The 22,215-nt window shown below is 32.6% G+C and overlaps 1 protein-coding gene across 21 annotated transcripts in view; it reads right to left on the bottom strand.

Annotated features, from left to right (window-relative positions):
- The window catches only part of ADAMTS6 (ADAM metallopeptidase with thrombospondin type 1 motif 6), a 279,491-nt gene that overhangs the window by 153,579 nt on the left and 103,697 nt on the right, over positions 1–22,215 (bottom strand). For 17 of the 21 annotated variants that reach the window (XR_015148908.1, XR_015148909.1, XR_015148911.1 and 14 more), the window contains 2 exons: positions 20,245–20,288; positions 16,050–16,155 (listed from right to left, as the gene is read on the bottom strand). The exons of 1 other annotated variant lie outside the window; for it this stretch is intronic. Coding sequence is in view for 6 of the 20 variants with exons in the window: in XM_086361953.1 (XP_086218079.1) it covers positions 16,050–16,155; positions 20,245–20,288 (150 nt within the window). In the remaining 14 variants the exon portion in view is untranslated. Of the gene's footprint in view, positions 1–10,048; positions 10,150–16,049; positions 16,156–20,244; positions 20,289–22,215 lie in introns of those variants that run through there. 3 more of the 21 variants (XM_086361958.1, XM_086361959.1, XM_086361957.1) reach the window with 2 other exon arrangements.

The following is a 22,215-nucleotide window of genomic DNA, read 5'->3' on the forward strand; positions in this document are numbered from 1 at the left end:
GAATCCCAAGGACAGAGGAGCCTGGCTACAGTCCATAGGGTTGCAAAGAGTTGGACATGACTGAAGCAACTTAGCTCACATAAAAGTATTAGATTCCCCAAGCTCACTGTTTCTCAGTTTTGATATAAACCCACTACTTGTGTGGCATTTATCTGAGGCCATACTGTGCTGCCCATGTGTGATTTTGGGTTCCTTCCAAAAGGAAACAAAATAAATATGCTAATGCTTATACTACTTGCTGTGCTTAAGTGCCTGATCCAGAAACTCATGCCTTTTGCTAGCATCCATACAACAGTAATAAGCTAACTTACTGGCTGATAAGTAAGGCAAAAACAAATCGCCAATCCAATGATAGAGGCTTGTACTTGATTAGGATAACATCATTAGGAAACAGAAACCCACTCCAGTGTTCTTGCCTAGGAAATTCCACAGACAGAGGAGGCTGGTGGGCTACAGGCCATAGGGTTGCAAAGAGTCACACGACTTAGTGACTAAATAATAACAAGGATAGCATAGCCAATTATGGAAAGCTAAGCTAAGTAATCTTGATGCTGGGAGGGATTGGGGGCAGGAGGAAAAGGGGACGACAGAGGATGAGATGGCTGGATGGCATCACCGACTCAACGGACGTGAGTTTGAGTGAACTCCGGGAGATGGTGATGGACAGGGGGGCCTGGTGTGCTGCGATTCATGGGGTTGCAAAGAGTTGGACATGACTGAGTGACTGAACTGACAAGTAATCCTGAAACCAAAGTACTCCAAAATTATTATTCTTAACTTTTCAGAAAATTAAGTACAAAATCTATTTTAAAAAAGTAGGCTTTTTGCTTTCTTTCTTTCCCAGGAAATAAATTGTTTGATGAACATTTTCAGCTCAACCTCCCCCAGGCGATACAAATGAAAGACTAGGAATTTCCTTTCTCATATCTTAGTACTTCTGATTGTATCTCAAAAGTTTAAAGGACACTTATTTCTACACTGCGAGTAAAAAGTTTTCCCTTTTCCTCTAATATATCACTCAAAAGCAATAAAAAAATGGGAAAAAAGAAACATAAACTCCACATTCAATGAAAAGTAGAAAACTTGTAAAACCATAAACCACCATGACATAATGTATGTGGAAGGATGACTAAAGACAGAAAAATCAAACAGCAATGAAGAAAGACACACAGAGGGGACAGTAATAATTGATCTAAGCTAAAACGAGTAGAGCATGTTCTCCAAAGTTAAGTGCAACAACCTGAGGGACAGAACCAACAATACTTTCTTATAAACAGCTGGAATAAGGGTGCAAACTGTTGGAATATACACCCTTATTCTAGTTGTCAGAAGAGTAGATGGGGCTGACTGGGGAGTAAGTCAAACCATATTTGTAGGAATCAGTCTATCAGTGAGAAAAGGTGAAAGAGAGATTCTATCTTGCCAGTAGTTATCAAAAAAAAAAAAATACAGGGTTAAAGAATTTCAGTCGTGCAACACTGTATATCATTAATACATTTCTGTTGACAAAGTAGCTCTGGTCCCTCTGCAACATAACCTTCTACAAGTAGTTCATCCAGAAAAATCAAACTCATTCAAAGATGTGTGGTTCAACAGGAAAAAAGAAGTGTGTCTACAAATATATTAAATATTTAAAAGAAAAAAAAGAATAGGAAAGTACAAACAGAAGATGAAGGACATCTGGCAGAAAAAAATATTGCTACAGAAAAGATAAAAATTGGACACATATGAACCCAAACTTAACAAAGCCATCATTTCAGAAAAATAAGAATTCAACATAGAGATACAAGTAATCAGGGAAGATATGGTAAGACAAGAGATGAAAACATGAACTGTCAGAGGGAATAAATGGAGGAGGGGGAGAATAAAACTATTACAAGAAAAAGGCCATGCTGAGGTAGCAAAAAGAAAAACAGGCAACTGCTAAAAATATTCCTCACAGAAGTAAAAAGAGCAGAGTTTAAAAGGATCAAAGTAAAAGAATCCAATACATGTATCACTATTATTCCCAAAGAGAAGAATCAAAATAATAAACACTAAGAAAAGTGATTTAAAAATACAAGAAAACTTTCAAGAAATAAAAATGGCTCAAATCTCATCAAATGTGAATTATTCTACATCCTAGGAAAAACTGACACAGGTGCATCCACACTACATCACATCCTAGTAAAATTACTGGACATCAAAAATGAAATATATTTGGGGCAACACAGGGCAAAAGATCAAATTACCTGTAATAGTAAAATAATCAGATTAACCTCAGATTTCTCCATGGTGACATTTAACACAAGCGCACAATAGGAAAAGTGCCTAGGAAAAGTCTTGCATCCAGCCAAACTGAGTATAAAGTCATTTTGAATAAGACCGCAAGAAACAGAGGTCTTATGAATTATTCTTATAACAACTGCTTCAAGATAAACTTCAGCTTTGTTTAAAAATAATGTAAAGGTGTGATGGTTTATTGACTCTGAGTTTTATAGCAGGCAATATATACAATGCATGTGAAATTAGTCACCAGTCAGATTAACTCCCTTATCATATTTCTTAATCATATTTTCTTGTTTGTTGTTTTATTTTTCTGGAGAGGTTAATTTTATTCTCTTATGTTCATAATATATGATATGAGGGAATAAAACATATATTATACATAAATTATAAAGCAAACATCCATGATATCTCCACCGAATTTAAGAAACACACATTTTCAGAATAATAAGAACTTGTCTCCTGTACTCACCTTAACAGTTATATCCTTCTTTTTACCCTGAGAGAGAACCACTATCCTGACTTCTGGGGTAATCATTCCCTATGCAACTCTAAACAATATATGTTAACTTTGCCTGGCTTTGAAATCTATACAAGTGGAATCACAGTGCACATATTCTTTTATAACTTGCTTCTTTTATTCAACAATATGTTAGAAAGCATCATCTCGGCTGAGCTGTCTAGCTACACACACCATTCATTTTCACTGCTATATAGATTTCCACTGTAAATACACCATTTAATTATCCATTCAATGATGAAGAATTTGCTATAGTTCCTGATATGGGGCTACTATGGACAATGCTGCTATGAGGATTCTTAAATATCCTGGTCACATATGTAAGAATATCTCTACAACAGCTTCTTAAATTTTTGGTATCCTTTACACTCTTAAAATTATCAATGACCCCAAAGACCTTTTGTTTATGAGGTTGTGTGTAGTGATATTTATTATAATAAAAATTAAAACTGAGAAAAATTTTAAAGTTATTAATTCATTTTAATAATTAAATGATTAGATTCATTAATAACTCAATACATGCTAACATAAATAACCACTTTAATTTTAAAAATCTTCTAAAACAGAAGAATGTCACAGAGAATAATAGCATTTTTTAATTATATTTTTGTTAATCTCTTTAGTATTTGGCTTATTAGAAGACAACTGGATTCACATATTTGATTCTTCATTCAATCTATTGTAGTCTTTTGGTTTGGTATATGATGAAAATTTGGCCTTACATTAACATATAGTTAGAAAAGGAAAGAGTATTTTCATTAGTCCTTTCAGATAATGGTAGTGTTTTTTGATTCTACAATAAAACTTGACAACTAGAAATTTCTTAAAAAGTTTAGTTGCAATGCAGATTCTGAAACCGTTATCAATGATCTCTTTGTATCCTGTTTCATCAATTATCACCAATCGCACTGGAAAAGTCTTTAAGTATTAGGAAGCTGTCAGGCTCACAGTGACAGAACTTTTATTAAATTTGAATTTTCGCTCAAAAATGTTCAAATTTTATCATTGGCAATAAACAGGATTGGTTGTTTTCCTTGAATAGTAAGCTCTTTTGTTCATTTTTCAAGTGAATTTCCGCTAACCACCCATAGTATTTCATTTGTTCTTTTAAATAAAAATTGTGTTCCAGGAAAAAGCAGCTAGTTCATCTCAAACAACTGCACAAGCGCTTTTCATTACAACAACCAACAGACCAAGACATGAAGCAACAGGAGGTTTATATACTTCCCATTTTGTGAAACAGATGATTTGTTAAAAGACATGCACTTAAGGGTCATGATTGAATAAAATTAATAATTCTTCTGCTTCATCAAAGATATTTTTAAGTGAAACTGGAGTGATGGTAACAAATACAATGACTATTAGTATGGTTGCCTAGATTCAAGCTAAAGTGCCAGTACATACTCAACACTGTTTTTGTACAATCAGAGGAAACAAAAAAAAAAGTCTTAGTATTATCATGAAAGAAAAAAAGAATACAAAAAAAAGAGGGAGTTAGAAGATGTTCTTGACACAATCGAGAGTTGGAAAACTGACCAAGGAAAAGAGGAAAAGAGACAGTGATAAAAAGACATGTTCCTTCAAAAGAGAAAACTGTTTTCATTATCAATGTATCCATAATACATTATATATTTGGTAAATATAGCAGCTGCTCAGTAAATCTCTGGAATCAAATAAATTGTACATCAATGAGAGAGTACATACTGATCAACTGTGAACCATAACAGACATAATTTGTGAAGTATCATACATTTATACATCCCTTGATGGTGAATAATACACTGAAAGTAAGTACTATCATATAAGCAGTAATAAATGGGCTAGAGGGCAGGTTTCAGGTCAAAATAAATGGCATCATCCGTCAGAGACAAGGTGATTGCTATATAGAGACCAAGAGATATGCAATAAAGGTTACTCATTAAGTTTCTGTAACTGAGGAGTCTATCGTACATATTAATCTATTGTTATACATGCTTTTCTCAAATGTAAGTACATAGTTTTCTATGCAAATGATATTTTTTCATTTGAAACTATATTTAAACTTCCCCTTTCTATGATAGACAGATACAAAGAGATATATCTTAGGAAAGAATGTCTTATGTTTTAAGATATATACAAGGCAGCTCATTTGTGGTTACATTTTATGTCATTTCACCATATATTATATGACCATTTAACAGTGCAAAAGTAATACAACGTGTGTGTGTGTGTGCGCATGCGCTCAATCCTGTCTGATTTTTTGTGACCCTACAGACTCTAGCCCACCAGACTCCTCTGTCCATGGAATTTTCTAGGCAAGAATATTGGAGGCTGCCATTCCTACTGGCAGGCTGCCATTTCCTACTCCAGGGCATCTTCTCAACCCAGGGATCAAACATGCATCTCTTGTAACACAAAATAACAATTTACTTTTGATTCTGGTACACAATTAATACTGGTTCTTTTGGAAGATTTGTAAAAATGAAAAAGCGTAAATATAGACTGCTGAGTAAAAATTTAATACGCATTGTCAGGATTTCTTCTAAAAATCAAAACAGATGTTTTCAAACCTAACAGAAAATCTATATAGCTAAGGAAAATCTTAAAATGCTTAATTCAATTTTTTGTCTAAGCAGTTAATTTTGCCATGTTGCTAATATATTAACATCATTGTTCTTTTTAGAAAACCATGGTACTTTAAACTCTGCTTTTCATTTTATTAAATATAAATTCTCCACTAAAATAAGTAGATGACTACTCAGTTCTTCAAAAATATAACACATTTACAATTACAAAAAGAATAGTTTCCTAACATTTTCAATATGATTAAATTTCTCTTCAGAAAGTGATGAAATAATTATAGTCTAAATTGTGACAATTATAAAATCTCAAAACTACATCTTCTCATTGTAGCAGAAAAATACAAAGGCACAAAGGGACATCTTTCTTTACAATTATTTTCCATTTATTCTCTTTGATCTGTTCTTAGTCATAACTGATCTTGGCTACGAATCACTTGTTATAAAAAAGCAAAGATGAAATTTAAGGGATGTATTCAGAAACTTCTCTACCCACATCTGGCAAACATTTTTAGATTTAACAGCTACCCACTAGGATAGCTATTACCATTTGTTCATGTGTTTTCTAAAACAGAGTTTGGAATTCACTTCTACTTTTGGGCTTTATATACAATTTACTAAACTAAGTGAACTCAAGATTCTGAACTTATTTAGGAAGATATTTAACAAGCGAGGTACCTAAAAGAATCTAGGACCTAGACTCTTTTCCACATGTGTAGAAAGCAATGTTCACATTTAGTATAAACATTTCTGAGTTGAAAGTTAGATTTCTAAAGCCAATGATATCACTATAATGCATTTACATGTTTTCTACTTCTACTTCACACTCTTTTCCTGTCATTAACTGCAAAGAAGCTAGGGGTCAGAGGAAACAAGCTATCTGAGACATACTAAGATCTGGGGCAAGGTGTGTCCATGTACGTGCATTTGTTTGTGTGCATGTGCAGTGAAAGGTAGGGAAGACAGAAAACCATGGCAAAGATAGGGAAGGCAGCTGAAACAAGGAAACCTCTGTTGTTATAATCTTCCATGTACTATGAGCGAAATGTAACTGAATTCGTTTATGGCAGCTGAAATTTATGTCAACCGATTAGTACAATCGTGTCTGCCTACAAATTCATTCTTTGTTTTTCTTGCAAAATGAAAAGAGTGCCTTATCAAAGTTCTTAAAGTTGACAGTGACTGAATTCTACTTCAGTAGGTTTAATATTTATATAACACTATTCCGTCCTGTAATTCTAGACATTTAATTCAGTAATTACCTGATTGGTTTTACCTACTTTTTGTATTACTGCATGTCATAGCAAAGACTTAATTATTGAAATAATTAAATTTGTTAGAATTATAAGAACTTTTCTTAAAAAATCTTAATGTTACTATCATTGTTTTAGCTATTATTGGGAGTATGTCTGCATATGTGACGGCCTATATATTAAAATACATATTGTATTAATATATATCACACATATATATATATATATGTATGTGTACATATGTGCATGTATGCATATGTAGACAGGCAGTTAACATAATTTTGGCTTCTTCCTAGCCCTGACAGTTATGGAGTAGTATTTTAATAATAATAGCAATATGTTCTAATTTGAAATATATAAAAATTTTATAGTAGATTTATAAAATCTAATACAAATAGGAAGAAACAGGTATATTATACCATACATGGTATTACTAGTTTAGGTAAATAACAATGGCACCATACAGCTCTAGAGTTTAATCAACTGACAGAGTAAAATGTTTGTCATCTTCCATTGAAAAAAAATATTTCCATGTTAGAAAAAAAATAAGTTCATTGCTTTTCCCAAAGGGTGTAAAACCTTAAAGGAACCACAACATTCATTTTAGAGTTAGACCTTGTAATATGAACATTTATCATTCAATCATTCATTCATTCATTAACAATTATTGACAGAATGCCTATTACCTCACATTAAAGTACTATTTACCTCAGTCCCTATTACCCAATACATCATGTCTGGCTTTAAATAAACAATGGCAAGTCATGCTGAAACACAGTCAAAATGGAAAAAATAATCATCAAAACTAGACTCAGATATTATACAAATTTTGGAACTAACAGAATGGGAATTAAAGATAATTATAATTAATATTTAAGGGCTCTAATGAAAAAAGTAGCCAATATAGAAGAAAAGATAGGTAACAGGCAGAAAGATGAAACTCTAAAAAAAAAAATCAAAAGAAAATCTAGAAACCAAAACCAGTGTAAAAGACATGTAGAATTCCTTTGATGATCTCATAAGTAGACCAGAATAACTGAGGAAATAATCAGTGAGCCTGATGACAGCTCAATAGAACCTGCCAAAATTGAAATACAGAGAGAAAAAAGAATGAAAAAGATGCCCCCCCCAAAACAGAATAAAACATCCATGAACTCTGGAACAATATCTGAAGGTATTACATGTATGTAATGTAAATACCAGAAATAGAATAAAGAAAGACTACAGTCGAATAAATGTTTGAAGTAATGACCAAGCATTTTCCAAAATGAGCTGATACCAACAACAGACTCAGGAAGTTCAAAGACTATCAAACAGGATAAATATTTTTAAAAAATCGATATCTACTTATATTGACTCAAATTGAAGAAGACAAAAGACACAAAATCTTAAAAGAAGTATCTTGTAGAGTACAAGGATAAGAATAGCAGCGATTTTTCATCAGACATCATGCAAATTCTATATCCAGTAAAATTATTCTTCAAAAGCTCTGAAGGATAAATACTTTCTCAAACAAAAACTGAAGGAAGCTATTATCAGTAGACCTGTACTGAAAGAAATGTTAAAAGAAGTGCTTCAGGGAAAAGGAAAATTAAATAAATTAATTAATTAAAAATAAATATATATATAAATTTTATATAAAATTTTTATGCTAAAACTCAAGAGAAACCATTAAAATTTTTAAAGGAACCATAATTGATAAGCTATGAGAAGAGTTAAATTGAAACCATGTAAAATGCTCAATTAAAACCAGAGAAAGGAGAAAAAGATAAGGAAAAGAAACAAACTGCAACAAAGAGAAAAGTTACAAAAATAGTAGATATTAATTCAACTATATTGATAATCACTTTAAATATAAATGGTTGAAATACATCAATTAAAAGAGAGAAACTATCACAATGAATAAAGATATAAGAACCAATTATATACTGAATTTAAGAAATCCACTATAAATATAAAGACCCAGTGAAGCTAAAGGGATGGACATACACAAAAACCTTGCTCACATGAATCAAGAGAAAACTGGGGCAGCTATATTAATTTTAGACAAAGAACACTTCAGAAAGGAGAAATTCTCAGGATAAAAATATTAAATAATAATTTAGAGATCATTTCTCTAAGGAGACAAAAAACTTAACAAGAATGTATGCATTTAACAATAGTGTCAAACATTTGAGTCAAAACTGATACAATTTGAGTCCCAACTGATACAAAAGTATAGGGAAACACACAAATCCATCACTATAATTGGAGACTTAAACATCCCTTTCCCAACAATTGATAGATCAAACAGGAATAAAAAATCAGTAAGGATACAGTTGACCTGAACAGCACTATCAACTGGATCCAAAGAAGAGACATACACAGGGCCAACAAGTACTTGAAAAGATGCTCACATCACTAATCACCTGGGAAAATCAAAACCACAATGAGATATAATTTTATATCTGTTAGAATGGTTAACAAGAGATTACAAGTACTGGCAAGGATGTGGAGAAAAGGGAACTACTTCGCACTGTTGGTGAGAATGTAAATTGGTATAGCCACTATGGAGAATAGTATTAAGTTTTCTCAAAAAAATTGAAAACAGAACTATCATATGATCCAGCCATCCCACTTCTGGATATGTAGTCAAAAGAAATAAAATCACTATTGCAAATAGATACCTAAACTCTCATCTTCATTGGAGTATTACTCACAATAGCCATATGAAAGCATACCAAGTATCCACCAATGAATGAATGGATAAAGGAAATGTGATACACATCCCCTCTCACACAGTGGAATATTATTCAGTCATTAAAAAGGAAATTCTGCCATTCCCTTCTGTACAGCAAAAGAAACAATCAACAAAATAAAAGGGACTCTATGAAAGGAAGAAAATATTTGCAACATGGATGAAACTTGGGGCATTATGATAAGTGAAATAAGTCAGATAAAGACAAATACTGTTTGATCTCATGATATATGTGGAATCTAAAAAAGCTGAACTCATATAGAGTAGACTGGTGATTGTCAGGGGATTGGGGTCTGGGAGAAATGGGAAGATGTTGTTCAAAGTGTACAAACTTCCAGTTATAAGATGAATAAGTTCTGGGGGTCTCAGGAAAGCATGGCTGACTATAGTTAATAAAACTGTATTGTATGGGCTTCCCTTGTGGCTCAGCAGTAAAGAATCTGCCTGCAATGCAGGAGATGCAGGAAACACAGGTTTGATCTTTGTGTTGGGAAGATCTCCTGGAGGAGGCATGGAGACTTCCATGGACAGAGGAGCCTGATGGGCTACAGTCCACAGATAGGATCGCACAGAGTTGGACACGACTGAAGCAACTTAGCACGCATGTAAGCACTGTATTGTATACTTGAAACTTGCTAACAGAATCAGTCTTAAATATTCTCACCATACCCACACAAAGAAGCAATTATATGATGTGCTGGATCTGTTAACTAACCTTATCATGGTAATCATTTCGTAATATATATGTGTATCAAATCACCACGCTGTACACCTTAAACTTATACAATGTTATATGTCAATTATATCTCAATAAAGCTGGAAAAAAAGGAGAAAACACAAATTACAAATATCAAGAGCAAATGATGAAATGTCATTATTTATATTATAGACATTAAAAGAGACAATAATAAGAATAACTGTAAAACAAAATTGGTAATTTTGCTGAAATAGTCAAATATGTTGAAAGACAAAGTTAACCCCCCCAAAAAAAGACTCAAAGATTTAAATAAATATGTTATCTCACATCTAATTTAAAAATTAAATTATTAATAATAGTCCTACAAATGAAATTCCAGGCTCAGATGGCTTCATTGATAAAGTCTATTAAACATTAAAAATGAAATAATATCAAACATGTACACAAACTCTTCTAGAAAACAGAACACTTCTTAATTCAGTTTATAAGACTAACTTCATTCTGATACCACAACTAGTCAAAGAAATTAAAAGAAAGCTACAAACCAACATTTTTTTCACAAATTGAACTGAAATAACTGGATCTTCATATGAGGAAGAAGTGGAATTTCAACCCTTACTTCACATTATACAAAAAAAGTTAACTCAAAGTACATTATAGATCTTAATATAAAAGCTAAAAGTATAAAACTGAGACAAAAATATTGAAGAAAATCTTCACAATCTTGAAGTAGACAAAGATTTCTTAGGACACAAAAACACAAACCATACAAAAAATATAAATAAGATTTCATCAAAATTTTAAAATTCTACTTTTCACAAGACATTATTAAAAAATGAATGACAAGCAAAAGACTTGGAGAAAATATTCACATTGCATATATATGATAAAGACTTTTATCCAGAACATATTGAGAATTCTTGCAGCTCAATAAGAAACACCTCAGTTTTTTTTTTTTTTTTTCCAAATGGGAAAAGAATTTGAGTAGCCATTTCAGAAGATAATAAATAACAAATATGCACATGAAAAGATGTTTATCATCACTATTTATCAGAAAATAGATAATTAACTAATTAAAGCCACAATGAGATACCACTAAAATGTGTAATGGGTAAATCAAAAAGACATAATAATAAATGTCAGCAAGGATCTGAAGTAACTGGAACTCCCATAGATTGCTAGCAGGAATGCAAAATAGCCATTTTGAATTAGAGTTTGTTTATTATAAAGTGAAACTAACATATACCATTCTACCAGCAGGACTACCCAAGAGAAATGAAACCATTATGTCCATACACATTCTTATACACCAAATCTATTTAAAATAGCTCCAGACGAGAAATAGCCTAAAATGTGATGTATGCTATTATGATATGGAATATTCTTCACAAAAAAAAGAACTATCTATATATACAACAACATGAAATGAATCTCAAAACCTGTGCTGAGGGAAGAAAGCTAGTCACAAACAGGTACCCACTACATGAGTCTACTTAAAACTACAGGAAACTATAGGAAAGACAAGTTTAATCTATAAAGATAGAAATTAGATCTGTGGTTGTCCGGGCCCAAGAAAAGCTGTAGGAGTGTGGAGACTGACTGCAAAAGGGAGCAGAGGGACTTTTCTCAGGTAATATTCATGTTGATATCATGATTGCGGTGATGGGTACACGGTTATACACATTTGTCAAAATTCATCAAACTGTACACAAAATGGATGCATATTTATTGTATACAAATTATACCTAACCATTTTAAAACTTACTTATGGGAAAGCAAACACTTTGAAAAAACAGAATACTTAACTCATTTTATAAGACTAACACTATTTTGATACCAAAATTAGACAAAGGCATTCAAGTACCAACTACCTTAGTGTATGTTTATTATTAGCCTTCTATCAAGAAAACACAACACTTGTACACATTGCTACATTTAAAATGGATAACCAACAAAGACCTACTGTGTAGCACAGGGAATTGAGCTCATTATGTAACAACCTAAACTGGAAAAGAATTTGAAAAAGAATAGTCATATGTATATGTATAACTCAATCACTTTGCTGTACATCTGAAATTATCATAACATTTTTAATCAAGTATACTCCAATATGAAATAAAAAGTAAAATATACATATATATATATATATACATAAAGAAAAAATAAAGTCTCCATGTATTATATATCCACCAAAAAAACAAAAAAACATTTAAAGATATTTAGGGGGTTTCCATGGTGGCTCATTGGTAAAGAATCTGCCTGGCAATGCAGGAGACACAGGTTCGATCCCTGGTCAGGGAAGATCTCACATGCCACAGAGCAATGAAGCCCGTGTACCACAACTATTGAGCCTGTGCTCTAGAGTCCAGAGGCTGCCACTACTGAGCCTGCACGCCACAATTACTGAAGCCCGTGAGCCCGAGAACTTAAGATCTGCAACAAGAGAAGCCACTGCGATGAGAGACCCAAGCACAACTAGAGAGTAGCCCTTACTCACCACAACTAGAGAAAAAGCCCGCATGCAGCAACAAAAACCCAGCATAGTCAAAATAAATAAATAAAATTATAAAAAAAATAAAATTAAAGATATGTAGGTATTTGCAGCAGGAGAGGGGAAGTTTGAATAAAGAGAACAATAACAGCTTCCTAACAAAAGTTTTTGTTTACAAAAATTTACAGTTTTATCCTGAAGTCTTGCTACATTTTTCCTTCTTTAAAAAAAATGCATCTCCTAACCAATCTTCTTTAAAAAGTATATCTCTGCTGGAGACCAAATATTGATACTGATTTCCAAAAGCAAGACTTATATATCCCTGCAGCTTTCAATACAACTTTCAACAATTCTTCCAAAATTAGAATTATAGTTCACTCAATTGCTATTAATTAATAAATGAGTTAAGTCAAATCTAAAAGTTTTATGATTGCAAAACCTGTTCATTTTTTCTGAAAAAAATCAGACATATATAATAGTAGAGTAGCATAATGAACTGTCATCCCAGCCACATATCATTAAGATTACAAAATTCAAAATGTTATTATTTTTGTTTCATCTTTCTCTTTTCTTCTTCTGTTAACAAGCAAATCTCAGATGTCCTGCTACTTGAATTACATATACTTCAACATATATCTCTAAAAAATATTGATTTCTTAAAAGATTTCTATTTAAGATTATCTGTTTTTGTACAATATATTATATAGCTTTCTCAATATATACATGCCTGGTTGAATTCTTGTGAATTCTCTTCAACATAATTTTTTTCAATTTCTAAAGCCTATGCTGCTAAGTCGCTTCAGTCGTGTCCGACTCTGTGTGACCCCATAGACGGTAGACCACTAGGCTCCCCTGTCCCTGGGATTCTCCAGGCAAGAGTACTGGAGTGGGTTGCCATTTCCTCCTCCAAGGCATGAAAGTGAAAAGTGAAAGTGAAGCTGCTCAGTCCTGTCCAACCCTCAGCGACCCCATGGACTGCAGCCTTCCAGGCTCCTCCGTCCATGGGATTTTCCAGGCAAGAGTACTGGAGTGGGGTGCCATTGCCTTCTCCAAGCCTATGGCAGTTACATAATTAATAAAAAAAAAAAAATCAAATAAGACTCTTTTCTCTAAGGTTTCATTAATTGCTGATAGCTTGTGGCCTGTGTTAAAGCCAGACATATTTAAATAAAGCATACAGATCAGTTTTTCATTTGACAAAGAAGCTGATTTTTTGCTTGCATACGGGAATGAACATGGTCTAGTCTTAGCTATCCACTGCTGTTTAAAATATACCATCCCCATATAAGTATGTGTGTGTGGTCGGTCATGTCCGATTTTTTGTGACCCCATGGACTATAGTGTCAACAGGCTCCTCTGTCCATGGGATTTTCAGGCAAGAATACCGGAGTGGGTTGTCATTTCCTTCTCCAGTACATAAGTATACCCTGGGTGCAAAACCATATTCTATTAATACTCAGTCTAAAAATTAGTACAAAATATTCACAGTCTAGTAACACAGTAGAGGCACTTCTCACTAATTCATGGTCAAAGATTTTTCATAATCACTAACATTTACCTTACTAAATGATAAAAATGATAAAAACTTTTGTCTTATACTCTATATAGAGCACATTATACTCTGAAAAGTTCCTGATATATTTAACATATTATTTTGTTTCAGCACTTTATTTTAAGAATGACATGAGTTGTACCAGAGTTGACTTGCTAAATTCCTTAAAGTTCAACCCTACGATCTTAGAAGCAAGTAAAAGAATTTTCATCCATGAATAGGGGGTATGTTTAGCACATCCTAACTAGTTGTCTGAAGATAAAGGGATAAGGGGATAGAGATATAGGAATCAACACGGAAAAGCATTTTGTGGATTTCCCCCCAATTTTCCTTCACGTTATCAAACAAGAATTAGCTGCGAAATAGTTACTCCAAGGCACATACATCTTAAGAGGTATATTCTACTTCTCTTTTACATTTCTTCTACATAAGGTACAAACCATTCATCTTAGGAAGAATTACAAGGAATTATCCATAAGGTCAACAAAAAAATCTAATAAGCTTATAGTAGCTCAGTTAGAATCTAATAAAAAATACAAAAGAGATAAACCCTCACCTTGCCTATTTAAGTGCATATAAGAACGGGGCTTGTAATGCATATGTTGACATTGACTAACTTGTGGTTGCATGAGGTAATAGTGCCCTCATTGACACATTATTCATCTGCTGCATGTTACTTGTCCTAACCTTTCAAGTTAATTGAACCTAAAAGACCCTATTAAATTCAGTCTGGTTGCATAAGATTATGACAGTCATTAATAAGTCAGATTTTTAAGTGAGTTCAAGATAAACTGCCTGGTTAAGAGGGCTCTTCCCTTTTGTTTCCCTGCTGTTTATTGCAATGGAAACTAGAATACCAATATTTTTAGGGCTTCATTAAAAGTGTAATACTGACTTTCCTTGTGTCTGAATTAAGTCAGGTTTGAAACTTGTTGGTTACTTGAATTCACACATAAATCAATACCAATGTGGTAAAATTTTAATTGCAACTTTCAAAGTAATGCAAGAGACTGACCCAATTTTACTCTTCACTTATGGAAAAAAAAAATGAATTACAGATTTATCTCAGGAATGACCTCTGAGGCAAGTATACAATAAACATTCATTTTGTTTGTTCTTTTCCCCCATCCATTTTTCTACCAAAAAAAGCAGACTGTAAAAAATTTAAGGCATACAAACAACATCAGAAGTTCTTGCAAATAACCTGCTTCTTTTAGTTTAAAATGTTTGACTATCCTTTTAAAGCATTCAAACTTCTCTTCCTCCACATCAGCAAGCTTTTACATTTACTGTTGCCTGTTGCTTGAAATAAAGTAAGGGTTTTATTGCAACTGGGTGGTGGGTTGGGGGAGGGGAAAGTCATAGGATAGTTTTTGGCGCAGATTTATTGAAAACAAATATTAAAAACTCCAGATCCTCCTAAAAAGTAGTGAGAATGATATCTCACTACTCCTCTAATATCAGGGTTTTGTTTTTTACTGACACACAAGTACACCTGAAAATGCAAATTGCACAGCAGTAATTACACAAACTTAGAAAAGGCCATACTCATAGATGTATGAACAGTGAAAAATCAAAGTTCACTTTATGGTAATGATGTCAATCATGATTTTTAAATATATATGTATTGTCACTTTAGGAAATGAAAGATCATTTAAACAATTTGACTGTGAGAAATTGGGTGTTGAGTGGATCATGGTAAAGCTAAATTGTTTCAAACGTATATAAAAAAAACTTAAGTGTAGTGCATTCACTACTCTGAGGACACTAATCACTGAATCAGAGAGACTATTTAACAAGTCTCCAATTCTTAAGATGATTTATCCCCAAACCTTAAATGATAACACTCTCTATTGAAATCAGACAAAAAGGCATAAAATATGGTTGAGTACGGGCATTTCACACAGTAGTTATTTATGAATTGCTCAAAAAAGTGGAGCTCTAAAATTTATTTTGATTTTCTTAAACTCACTCACTTGTGACCAATCTCATGTGCAATGGTAAAAGCTGAACCCAGGCCAATGTCTTCATTAATGCTGCAGCTCCTTTCAGGCTCACACATTCCAGCCACAGAGGCCAAGCCTGAATAAACAGAAGGAGACACAAAGGGTCAAGCCAAGGTGTTTCAGTCTTAAAAAGCCCATACTTATAAATGCCTGGATTCTTTTTAATAACCTCCATGCACAGAAGGAGCAGTTGGCAAAAGGTTAACTTTCTAGTCATTTGCAAAATCACTGGGGGGAGTTTCACTTTGCCGGCTAGACATTAATATTTTTTGAACTGCAGTCAGTGCTGGAAAATGTCTAGACTAGGGGTTAGATTTATAAATTTTACTTCTGGTAACTTGGGACCACCTAGTAACTTGAGCCAGAAGAGGGAATTCAAGAAAGCATTTCTATTTTAACATTCTTCAGGCTGTAGAAAGCAAAATATATCCACATTATTTTTCTAAAGAGATCTGTTTAAGTTTAGTGGGTTCATAAAAATATACAAGCAACTTTTTAGTTACCAGAAAAAGGGAATCCCAAATGGTTTTTTAAAATGACATTTTTATAAAAACATAAATGAATGATTCAAAACAGAAAAAAGAACTGTTAAAGATGCGAGGTTTTTGCATTTTTTTTTTAATTTTCTGAAATTAGTCCTGCAAGTGATGCAACAATTTCTTTAAGTATTTTAATGGACAGAAAGTCATTCACACACTCAGTGTGGTTCTCTCCTCTCTCACTCCCCTAAATGAAGTAGAGTTTTAGTAATAAAGCAAAAACTATGGTGTTAATTCACTGATTCTGGTGAAATGTTATGTTACTGAAGGCATTCTTCTCTTGGGAATTTTACTATGTAAAAATTTTAATATTTATTTTCAAATGAATACCATGTTCTGTGATTAGTCCATAACTTTAAAACAGTGCTGAGAAAAAAAAAATATTTGTGTGAAAGATAAAATTTCATGTGTTATAAGGAAATAGATGCCAAGTCATACTTAACACATATATGTAGAATAAAGTGAAGAAAGAGTAAAAAAAAATATTTCATATATTAGGAGTCTACTATCATCACCCAGGTATTAATAATTATCTTCCCATGAAAAGTGATTTCAATCTAATTCAATTAATATTTACTGAATGCAATAAACAATGTTCTGTGCTAGGAACAATATCCCAGTTGCACTAATTTGGAACAGTAAAAGCTATCCAATTCATATTCTTATTGACAAGAAAATTCTAAAATTGCATTTCTATTGTATCCATTAATATGAAATATCAACACTTACTACCATATTGGAACAAAGTTGAGGTTAGTATTGGATTTGCTAAAAGACTGCTTTTTTTACTGTTTTATGTTGGGGGGTAGGCAGGAATTGGGGAAGGAGGTAATTTCTGTTTCACAGAGTTAATAGTGATACCTTTGTTCTGCTCTTCCATTCAACTAGAAGTCTTGGGACTTAAAGAAGAGGAAGTAAAAAGAGAGATTAGTTGGGCAAGATGACCTTATTGTTTTTTTTTTTGGTTAATCAAAAAAATTTAATGACTATTACTTCTAAACTCCACAGAGAGAAAAAGAGAGGGAGGGAAAATACAAAAAACTTTGCAGTCCATTATCTTTTTTAAGCTACTGGGTTCAATATGACCCATAATATGGGAAAAATAAAGCCACTCTATTTGAATATTATTGCTCTTTTGAGCTTTATGAAATCTGGTTTAAAAAAACTGCTAATATTTATTGCTAAATTAACATTATTTATATTTCCCAAATATATTATTCAATAGGTTATCTTTTTGTTGTTATTGTTGTTCTTGTTTGGTATGTGCCATATAGCCCTATTTTTAATTGAGAATTCTAAATGACTCCCCAAGGTGTATTTGCAAGCACAGATTTACTTCTGCATCTGCTATAAAATTGTTAGCTCTACTAAAAGAATAATCTAAGAAAGAACAGTTCTGGGAAATAACTACGATTTATTGAAAATACAAGGTATATCTTAACTAAAATAAAGAATTTAGATGCTAATATATTTTTTACAACTCCCCACCATTTTTTCTATTCTTGTAAAATTGAAGCTGTCAGTTTTTATGTGTGATTGTGTTAATAAGGGTTTGATTATCATCAGGTCATTTAGATTTCCTCAGTATGATGGCCAGTTTGCCTGCTTAAATCTACTTAGCCATGTCACAATTAGTCACCAGCAGTACTAAGCAAGACAATATTCAAGAATTGGCATAAAACCAATATGAAAGTTACTAAAAAGACCACTCAAAAAAAAAAAATCTGATCAACTGTGCTGATAACATATTCGCCATATATTAAATTCAACACATGTATATATAATGCAGTTCATTCAGTTTTCAGCATAAGAGATAGTATAAAAATAATTCATAATAGTTTATAATTTGAAAAATATAATTTATATGATTGAAAATACATTGACATGTACCCAAGTATTAATATATTGATTCTAGACATTAAAATATACCAAAGCATTAGGCAGTGTTACTATTTATGTCCCAATGAAGAATGTATCTCAAGTATAAATAAACTGCTTTTAAAAAGCAAAATAGACTATGTACAGACCTACATATAAATATAGCTATACATATTTATTTCCTCAAAATATACATGCTACAGAATACAAGCTGTAGCTGGTATCCTCTTTGGGACTTAGTGGATACTGTACCTAAAACTGATTAAGCACTTAATAAAGGCTTATAGAATTTGCACAATAATGGAGGGAATAAGTTAAACTGTATAGATAATTTCTACATTAAATAATACCAGTTCATTTCTACAGTAAACACCCTTATATTTCCTTAAGTGACTTTAACAATATCCTTGCAGCATAAGGGCAGATATTACTCTTAACTTCATAGATAAGGAAATTGAAGAACAAAGAGCTAAATAAACTGTAAAAGGTAATGCACTAAAACTGTCAAAGCCAGTGGTTGGTTTTTAGCTCAGGTTCCTTTCCTTCGGATTATTGTTGGTCTTGTTAACATAAAACACTATGAAGAAAACCTTTCTGATGTGAACTTTCTCAGAAAAAAGCTCTTTCTCTGTTATGATTTTAACTAGCAAACTTCTCCACCATAATACCTGTCATTGGCAAACTGGGATTTCTTCTTTCACCATAAATCCTGAGGGAAATGGCTTGAGGGAAATGGTGAAGGAGAAGCCTGGGAAGGCAGGTAAAATCATCAAGAGAAATTTTAATTTCTAAAGGGGTATTCAATTGACCTCCTCAGGAAGTGGGGTTAATACCTTTTCTCCCACCTCTACTTTAAATTTGATCTTCTCAAAATTCTCATGAAGTGCATAGGAACAGATTTATAACTATTCCTTTACAGATAAGAAAAGTGAGACTTGTCAGAGAATCTAGAGAATTCACCTTCAGTTGCTTAACTTCTAGGTCTGTAAAAAGTCACTATGACACTAGGAAAAAAAAAAACCATAAAAAAGGCTCCTTTTTTACTTAAAATAATTCTAGTTGCTTAACAATTTAGTTGACTTGAAAGCTACCATTTTCCCTCATTTGTATTTGCAGTTAACATTTAACCACTATGAAGTTACGCTCTGCAACAATGCATAATTTTTTAAATTGTAGACTAGTATAGAACTGCCTTTAAAATGTGATATTTAGGAAGAACAAGGAAGATAATTCTGCTCTCTCTCCAAGTCTGGCTGTAATATTTTACAAAATTGGATTTTTTTTCTGTACAGATAATAAAATTTTCCAATAATATCTTAATTTATGAGGACACAATCTTTCCACAAATTTGGACCAAAAGAAGTACTGTTCTTAATGTCTCTGCATGAAGTATCTCCCAAGTTTCTTTTTCCTTTCCTTTCCTGAGATTTGAAGGTGCTTTAATTTGCCCTCAAACTCTCAGTATTTTTGGAAAATACATTACAGAGATGGATTATATGAAAATGAGTGGTAACTTTTGATTTAGTATTACTGTGTGATGATTTTGAAACACCTTCTAATTTGTTTTTAATCATCATTCTACTTGTTTCCTAATCAGTGACATATCCACAAAGGTCAGGTTTAATACTTTATAGGAATAATTTCAGATGTGCCAGAAACGAAAATTACCAAATTAATAATGATTAAAAAGTAAAACTATTGGACCAAAAAGACAATCTGAACTATCCTCCCTTTATAAAAAAACTTACCCAGTGTTCCACAGGGCTTATTTTTATAAGTGCAGATATCATATCTATAGAGGAGAAAAAAGAGAAATGAAATTTGTAATCTGATCAAATTTTTTAAATGTTTTGTATATTCATCACATTTCTTTCATGGAGCTTTGGTTGTCAGACCACAATCAGTGCAATTATAAGCAGCCAGCTGGAGTGTCGGCATTTTCAGCACTCTGCGGGACACGCCGGCTGTACTACACTCACAGCCCCTGGCTGCAAGCCAATGGGACACCTGCCAGTAAGAAAGAAAGGTTAAAGTGGATTTCTGTAATTGCAAGTTCCATAAAACCATCTACCATACTGTTTTGAAGCTAGAATAGCTTGTCTGCAGAATGCTACTGCTTCTACAAAAAGCAAACGGGTGGCTTTTTATTCCCAATATCTTTTGGACCTGCTGGAACATTTTTTTTTATTATAGCCACAGACTGTATTTTATACTTCTGAGCTATAAGCAATATTTGGAATTCCTTCAACTCTAACACAGGTTCTTGTTTAAAAAAAAAATAGGGCAAAACAACAATGGGAATAAAATTGATATCATATAGTTTTCCTAGTTGTATATCAAAGAACTAAAAAAATTGCTCAAAAGAAAGCTTTCCTAATGTTGGTCACTTATTCCAATGCTGTACTACATTAAAACTCAGTATAAAAAATGGAATCCATAACACTCCATATTTTAATGTATATTACATTTAGAATGCTAAATCAATATTGATTCAAACATTTAAGTACTTTTATAATACCTTTTTAATCTAATCTCTAAAATCAAAAGTATTCAAACTACTAAAGTGAAAATAAAAAATAAAGTTAAAAAGACTGAACATTTTTGTTTGCCTACAATTTATACTAGAAAGGAAAAGCTTTTTTGGAAAAAAGAATAAACTTTCACCAACTCCAGGAAAATCTACGTTGGAAAAGTTTTTTTTTATTTTTATTGTATATAAATGGTTAGTCCATATCACTTGAAGAAGGGGTTAATAATCAATCTCATTCTTGTTCATCAGATCAAAATGTATTTTCAAGAAACAAATATTATACTGTTGGTTATTTCATTAAAATCCCTGAAGATTCCTTTTGCCTACTTTTGAATTTCAAAATCTTGATCTCGATGACTTTATATTTGAGAAAAGGGATTTCTTCTCTTGCATAACTTTATCTTCTGACCATTCACACATTCACGCCCTCTCTTTTCCTGTAATTAGTAAACCACAGGATTGCAGCATCTGGTACACTCCTAAATATAAGATAGATACCAGTATCTAGTACACTCTTGAATATATATTCTGGGTGTCACAATCAATTTATCTTGTGATTATATGTGTAATGCCTATGACATCACATAGACACCACCCAAACCAGCAATCTTCAACATAACATAAACAGACCTCTCATTGGTAATGCAAATACAAATGCATTACCTATTAAACGGAGCCTATTTCCAAATCATTAATTTCTATTTGTACCCCTACCTAAAGTTGATTTGCTGAAAATGCATCTGCAAGTCACCAATATTCTGTCCCTCTTTCACTTTTCATAATCAGCCTGTCTCTAGTTTATAAAAAAAAAGAAAGCATACTTCTCACCCATCCCAAACCTTGTCACCATGCATTGTTCCCCTGGGGATAAAAGTCTCCAGAGCATAATGCAAGTGGATAATTCAAGAATGCATTGGTCCTAGAAGATAATCCTTTATGTGAAAAGCAAGAAAAACTGAAGAGGATGATGCTTGCTTCATCCTGGGAAGATCCTGTGTCTGTCAGTCTATCTGACTGTTTATAAGTAAATCTATCTATTTCATAATTAGAATTCAGAATCGAGATGGTTGTCATGGAGTGTATTAACAGGCTGATTTGATCTAAAAAATAAAGACATCAAAGTCTGATTTAGCTAAGTAATTTGGAAGCTAGGAATGATGTAGCCAGTTAGATTTTATGTAGACATTTT

The sequence above is a fragment of the Bos grunniens genome, chromosome 20 (assembly GCF_055505025.1).
Source record: "Bos grunniens cultivar Pamir isolate PY7600 chromosome 20, Bosgru_T2T1.0, whole genome shotgun sequence".
Classification (NCBI taxonomy): Eukaryota; Metazoa; Chordata; class Mammalia; order Artiodactyla; family Bovidae; genus Bos; species Bos grunniens.